This window comes from Schistocerca serialis, chromosome 5 (assembly GCF_023864345.2).
Source record: "Schistocerca serialis cubense isolate TAMUIC-IGC-003099 chromosome 5, iqSchSeri2.2, whole genome shotgun sequence".
In the NCBI taxonomy this organism is placed as follows: Eukaryota; Metazoa; Arthropoda; class Insecta; order Orthoptera; family Acrididae; genus Schistocerca; species Schistocerca serialis.
Window position 1 is genome coordinate 566,363,909 of NC_064642.1, and position 7,767 is coordinate 566,371,675.

Genomic DNA, 7,767 nt, shown 5'->3' on the forward strand with positions numbered 1-7,767 from the left:
TTAACTGATAAATCAAATATGTTGGATACATTTACGTAGTATGACTTTTTTCCCTTCACCACAACATTACATAAACATAAAATTCACTTACTACAGAAAATAATTAGCTGATCAGATTACTAGTTACACATATACTGCGGCATTGTCGAACCGTGAAAAAGGCACTTCTCCTAAAAACTTGACTCATCTGATAGAAACGTGACAACAGTCATGTCATTCATGAAGCTCAAGATAGGAAAGAAGTCTTTATGCAAGTAGAAGTGGTAATCTCACTCTTACGGCTTTGGTGTCATATTTCGAATCTCGCGGCTCCAAAAACAAAAGTCGTGCATATTTTATTTAATTCTGAAGAGTAATTCAGCTTTCAGGTGTTAAATCAAAATAAAAAGTGAAAGTGAATTTTAAAGTGCACATTTGGTATCAGAGAAAATTTCATAGCTTAATTGTTCTCAGATATGTCTTTAAAGAAACAACAATAACACATTGAAATTAAATTCATTATTTCAGTCCGCAAGCTTTCGTAGCCATTGTCATTGAAGGTTAAATATCCTAGGATGTTAACCGCGTCATCATCAATTCCTCCTACACGATAGACCTCCCAGTTAACCGTGAACACCAAACAATTCTGAAGAAGTTCTCAGCAGAGGGGTCGAACCGTCGACAGTGTAGAAGAAATTCAAGATGACGTGACCTAACATGATAGAATATCTAACCTTCGTTCAGTAAACTTATTTTTTTATATCTCTAAACTACCTAAAACGAAAAAGCCAAATAAAATAATTTAAATTTATAGTAACTTCCAGGTTGAGAAGAGGTGAGTGGTGTTGTACTTACCCCGACCGTGACACTTTCGGACTCGACGCCGACCCAGAACTCGGGGAAGGTCTTAACGAAAGACGCCCTGCAACAAAAGTGAGACAGCGTAAGAAAATACTGCGTCAGTCACCCTGGTGTGATGTTTTGCTAGCTTTGCTATACACGCCAAGAGCTCGAACAGAAGACGATAGACTGCACTGTCTCGGTAATACTGCTTCTCTTTCAGGATACATATGTCGGTGTGAACTAAGTAGAACTATTTACTTTCCATTCATATGAGTACTAAGCCCGTTTAGTTAAGTAATAACAAATGTATAATTTATTTCTCAACATGTTAAGTATTATCTGTATACAACTTTCCTGAAAAAATTGCAAAAGACTTTTAACAAGATCCAGTCAACTACGAACTTCTAACCTGATTCTAGTTTATGATAAAAGTTTGATAACATAAGTACATTAGCCTTTTGTCGCTAATGGGCTACAGTGCATCACATATAACTTGCATTTTGCCTTCGTTTAGATATCGCGATGAATCTGAACTGTTACCACCATGATTTCTATCATTACAGAAAACTGATAACTTTGCAGCGTAATACTTCCATATTCCATTTCTAATATACGACGCAAATGAAATTATTTGCAGTAGAGAAGTGGCTCAGAGAAAAGAGTTGTATATACTTGAAAATAAAAGAAAGCAAATATTTAGGGAATAATCAATGTAAATTTTCACCAGTTCAGGAGAAAGAGATGGCCGAAGCGGTAAAGAGAGACCCATATCAAAATTCGCTAAAAATCCCTTAGTACAAACCAGAATCACTTTTACTTATTTGTGTCTGACGTACTTCGAACCCTTTCATCGCCTTTACAATGCAGATTGAAGGAGATTCATTACAAATTTATTTTCATTTGGAAACTCATCTTGGCAAACAATGGGATGCTTTTCAGTTTTGTACTGTACCGTCTACCACCTTCTTGGCTCTAGAAGCGTGTCTAATGTTGTTAGTTTACCCAAAATCTAAGGTAAAGCTTAATAAGGATGAATTATTGGGATAAAAAACGGAAGGGTAGACTTGAACAACTAACTTTGAGTGGCGTATGGAAGAAAATAAAGGTCATTTAGAAGTTAGGTCCCTTATTGTGGTCTACACATAGTCGGGAATTAACTGTGGAAATACTACGAAGTACTATGAATAGGAAACTACAGGGGAGAAAGTGGTTTCATTAAATAAAGCGGTAATGCAGCTTGTTACACCGCCCGGAGACGGAGTATGAAATCGGCGTTGACGTAATATATTTTTTAAATAGTCAACGTAATTTATCTGCTGTGATCCATTGTTAAAAGAGGAGAAAAATCGAAAAATACAATAAGTATGTCATGGAGAGCGGACCAGAGAAAGGCCACGACCATCCGAGTTTGCGCATGAATTCGACTAGAATTTAGGAAGAAGAAACTCCACGAGGACTCTCAGATTAAAGACGGCTGGAAATCGGTAAGCGGTGGCAGCAGTACCAACGCGTAAACAATAAAAGGGAAATGTGGGGAACAACGAACGGTGTATTTGGAATGACGATGTTCCCAGCTTCTGCATTAGCAGCCGTTCCCATGAAGAGTTAATTTGCTGCACCACATGGACAATACCAGCCATAGTTACTGTTTATCAATGTGGTAAGCAGCTTGTTCAGTTCAGTCGCATGTGCAATGTGCTGGAAGTCTCACCTGAAAACGATGACGTCGTTAATGTCTGGCGCCACCCACTCGACATCCAGTTCCTCAGTGTCTTCACTCGAAACGTATTCCAAGGCGTTCTGAAAGCAGACAGTCACATGATTATGCATGCTTATACTAATTATCTAAGACATCATAAGTGTTTCTTGCAAACATAAATGCTTGTTGTACTGAACGAATCTAAATCATTGGTTTTAATATCTACAATTTTACTGAGCGACCACAAATTTTTATTGATATCTGAATTAACAATAATGATTTAAAATAATGGTATTCGTTCCTCAGATTGAGAATTTTGCATCTCACAGACAAATTTACTAAGATAAATTTGTCTACATAGAATAGAGAAGAAATGCATGCTGTTATGTAAGACATACTCGTATTTGTGTACAACCTGTGGAAAAACTCAAAAATATTGAAGACTAATTATTTCCGTTTCAGAGCACTCATGGCGTAAATGTTGAATATGTAGGCTGCTGAAAAGCTACTGCTGTCTTTGTATGTAAGTCTGTTCTCCAGTTAGTTTGGTTTTTACAGTACAGTTTCAGTTTCGCATTGAATTAGATGAAAACGGCACGAATCTCTCATTCCCAAAAGGAGACTGCATCTCTTATTGTCCTAACATGTGACCAATAAGTGTTACAAACAAATATTAAGCTTTTGCACTAGTACTATCACGGGTTGCCTATGATCTACCGCTTTCGTTTAAATCACAAGGTGAAAAATCATTTTAAGAATATTTGGTGTCGGTTGAATGGAACTATATTTTGCTTAATACATGGATGGATTACCAAAACTTAAAAATAATATTCGTGTATGTTGTTTAAGGACAAAATCATTGACGCAGCAACAAGTCAAATAATATTTATCTGAAGCAGTAGCATAAATGACTTCTTGCAGCTTCCAGACAGCTGCGAGAGTTTCGATTTTACTTCCACGTCAGCATCGTCTATGTCACTTTCGCTGCTTATTACTGAAGCATCTTGATTTTTGGCCACATGAGGCTGTATAGACAACAGTGACCGTTCTCACACCAGGAAATGCTAATAGTACTTGCAATCGGCCTCAAGGAAGTCGTAATTTCAATTAAATAGTTATTAATCCGTAATTAGATTGTCTAGAGAGTGTTTTTCATTAAAGGAAATGCTGTTTTTTGGGGCAGGAGCTAGCGCTGGTTCCTCTCATTAAGTAAATAACCGTGTATGGAAATATAAAAATATAAACTTGTGTTTCACAGGCAGCAGAGGACGTCTGACTGAGTGATTTAAGGAATTCACTGGTATCACAGCATCCCCACAGTACTCCACAACCGTGAAGGTGCGCACAGCCGGACAGTGTAATACGTCAACCTGCGTAAATGACATCGATAACTCGGCCAAGACTAAAAAAGCCCATTATCTACGCGCGCGCTTGTGTGTGTGCGTGTGTGTGTGTGTGTGTGTGTGTGTGTGTGTGTGTGTGTCTGTGTGAGTCTAGCTACATGTCACAAGTTTCATAAGAAACGGGAAATACGTTATTCTAAAGGCAACGGTCACGTTACGTGGACCAGAGGCTGCTGAGGCTCGGTACTCACGCTTGTCCCTGGCGCGCAGTCGTCCAGAGCGACGCCGGCCACGTCGCTGGCGAGGAACTGCCCCACCGGCTGGTCCCCTTGGCGGGCCTGCACGTACACGCCCCGGAACGTCGTGTTGCCCGAGAAGTGCACTGCAACAACAACAGCATCAACAACATCGGTACTAAAATATTGGTAAGGCTCCATCAGTTATGGTACATCCAAAGCTGCACATTTTAATCAAGCCATATAATGAAAGTGGGACTTCGATCTTCTCACGAACATAAGACAATTGGTGTCTGGAACGCACCTCATTTTATGTATAGTTTACTCGATGATAATCAGTAAAAATCATTGCTTTAGAAGAGAACAGTCATGATGCAATTTAAAACGACAATTCCTCTTAAGATCCAACAATATCTTCAGCAGGCTCATTCTTTCATCAATAACTAACTACGCTCTTGACGCCTCTACGATTTCCAGAAGAGACAGTGGAAGATACCAGACTGCAGAAAAGTAGTTCCATAGGTAACAAGAAAAAATGATACCCATAACGAAAAAACCGTCAAGAAACACAAGTGGAGGCATAAAAAATTCAATGAAGTAGTTCGACATGTCAAGAGGATGGATCAAACAAGAATAGCGAAAATCTGGCTTGAAAAGAAAACTGCAGACGAGAGACGCAGAGGGTGGCGCGCTGGAGTGACACAGGATGTGGAAGGAATAGGAGTGGAACCCACCAAGGTGAAGAGGTGAGAAGTGTACCCGGACCGACAAAGGTGGATACCTCACCCATCCAACTGCAGATGGTCATTTATTTATGTGGCGTATGGCTTACAGAATTATATTTTACAAATGCAAACAATGAACCTGATACAAGATAAACTGATTTGCATCACAAGTATATATAACTAAATATCTGTTATTAAAGTAATACTGAAAGCTGGAGACCTGGCAGTAGCTAAAATCCTTCAGAGATATCCATTTCCCATCATAGTTGGTTATGAAAAGACTCCAGTTAACTCCTGGAGGTGTTGCGTGTGTTCCGAAGTTCCGCAGTCGCATTGGTCACCATCGGTAACCCCCACTTGCGTAGTGTAGCGTTGGTCATTGTGTGGCCAGCTTTGATACGATTGGCGGAGCTCCATATTTTTCTTGGTTGGTTTGCTCCCTGCGGTTGGGTGATCGAATCTGTTTTACGAAACTTTACACCACGAAAGGATGTCCACTAATTTCTCCATTCATCTCTTAGGTTATAGCTTTCTCGGTAGAGTTTGACACTGTTTACCCAGACAGGTTCTTTAGATTTTAATTCGGGTTCATGGTAAGCTGTTCAATGTTTCATGAACTGGTAAGTCTCCGGACCGTTTGAGTTTCATCAATTCATATGTTACTGCTTGTTGTTGTCGTCGAAGATTTTGAGGGTGAATATTGACGAGTACTGACAGCTTTGGTATTGATGTGGATGGGTCCTGTCATAATCCTCAATGCGTCACTTAGATGGGTATCTATTTTGTTTAGATGGCTGCTTCTACTCCAAGCAAGAGAAGAGTATTCGGCGACAGAATATACTAGTGCTGTTGTTCTTAAGTCTTTGCATTACATCCCTAGCTATCAGCAGTCAGTAAACGGACAGTTATGATGATGACGATTTGGCTGAAAACGCCGCGGTAACTTGACTCTTCTTAGTGCGTGCATAGTATTATGTAGATGATGTGTGTATGATTGTATTTTTTATAGACCGGTATTAGTTTCCATAGTACAGCTAAAGAGCTGGTAGATGAAATGATTGTGCTATCTTGACTCGGAAAGAACATAGGTATTGCGAATAATTTTGCTGATAATTTAGAACTGTCGATCTGTCATTTTACACACATCTAGCTGTGTGTTTCAGCTGAACATGTAGAAAAAAATCTGTCTTTGAATTTTACCCAAACTACCGCTATGACCAAATACTCTTCTTTCTTTGACATGGTTCAAAAATGTTCAAATGTGAATGAATTTCTAAGGGACCCCTGCCCGAGGGATGACTCGAACCTCCAACAGGAGGGGCCATGAAATGAATGTCATGGCGCCTCTAACCGCGCGGCCACTCGATGGTGTACTCATTTTACTTTTCCATACTAGTACCATTTTGCGTGTGTGTGTGTGTGTGTGTGTGTGTGTGTGTGTGTCAATGTTTATGGAGATTTTCGCACTTTCTTCCTTGTAATCAACTTCGGTCGCTTTCTATTACACTTATTTCTAAAAATTGTATTATGAGGGTTAAAATCCACGTTAAACTAACTGCATGTTTCTGTATAATTTACTGGGCAAATCAGCACACAGGTCAGAGGAAGACAACAGCATACCACCTCCAATAATATCTTGCATATAAATCACTATCTTGCTTAAAACAGCGTTTGGATGATTGACAGCTTATAAAGAAAATTCGATCATTGTAAATTGGCATCATAGTCGTCATCCCCTCCGTTATCCATATATAGAAACTCACCACAAACTTGTGTATGAAGTTGATCGCTTTGTGATGTCATTTGAGTAGCAACAGTGAGACGCGAATATAATTATTTACATGCTAACGTAAAAACAATGTTAGTTACTCTAAATACTGCCACAAGGCATTGCTATTGGCTGTGATAATTGATCGAAATTGTGCTACTGAAGAGAAATTTAAATTAATTCAGGACGAAAAGAGTTACTGTACGCAAGGTAATTTCTCAGGAAAATTCTTCTAGAATGTTAGCTTTTGAGGGAAAATGTGAACAGTAATGGCATGTCACATATGCAAGCGGTGTTCCTCAACACGTGTAGGGAACGCTATTGTAAAATAATTCCCTTCAGTGATTTCAACGGTTAACCCAGATTACGAAACCCTTGTAAAATTTGCTAATCCAGTAGGGTATAAAACAGGACGTTCTGTAGTTAATTTGGTATTTAACATACCATTGGAGATTTAATGATGGTAATTAATTAATGCACAGTATATGAATTATGACTCCCTTTGAATAAAATGTGGAGTAGTAAACTTTAATATGGTTTTGTAGCAATCTAGCATTCGCTCCACTGAAGTGTTGTTGGGTTAGTATGGTAAAATAGTATGATACGTGATTGTAACCGACTTGTCTGCAATATCGATAGACATCAGCCACAATGTCCAACATGTGATGTAGAAAGAAATTACTTCGGCCAGCACGTGTCTTTCCCGCACTCCGTGGCCCACAGAGTGAGCACGCCGTACTTGACACATGAAGCTGAGGTGCGCTCACCTGTGACGGTCTGTCCCGCGGTCACGGCTGTGGTGGACACGGAAATGGTGTAGGGCGCCGGCTCCTCGCTGGGCTGGTTGTCCCCGTGGATGGGCGCCATGTCTTCACACGCGATGGGCGGCACGTGGTTGCGGTCTGAGGGCGGCGCTCCAACCGCCAGGGGGGCCAGCAGCGCCACACAGTAGAACACCAACAGCTGCATCCTGGACACACACACACACACAACACACTGGCTCCACTCTCGGTATAAAACCTCTATTGCTGTGAGTGCACGTGTGCCTCTATTCCGAACTAGTGCCTCTCTACATTCAAGATAAAATTAATTTTAAAAATTAAATTTTACTTTTCTCCTAGGGTATCTCTTAACTGCCAGAGTAATTCATATATTATCTCGCACAGTTGTGTTT

At 40.0% G+C, this 7,767-nt stretch overlaps 1 protein-coding gene across 1 annotated transcript; it reads right to left on the reverse strand.

The window, feature by feature from the left end:
- Nucleotides 1-744: 744 nt before the first annotated feature.
- On the reverse strand, nt 745-7,562 carry LOC126482085 (putative defense protein). Its single transcript, XM_050106061.1, has 5 exons — nt 7,361-7,562; nt 4,116-4,246; nt 2,534-2,622; nt 835-901; nt 745-753 (listed from the first exon to the last, which is right to left on the reverse strand). Exons 1-5 carry the CDS (start codon nt 7,560-7,562, stop codon nt 745-747), a joined length of 498 nt encoding a protein of 165 aa, XP_049962018.1.
- Between the last annotated feature and the right edge of the window lie 205 nt (nt 7,563-7,767).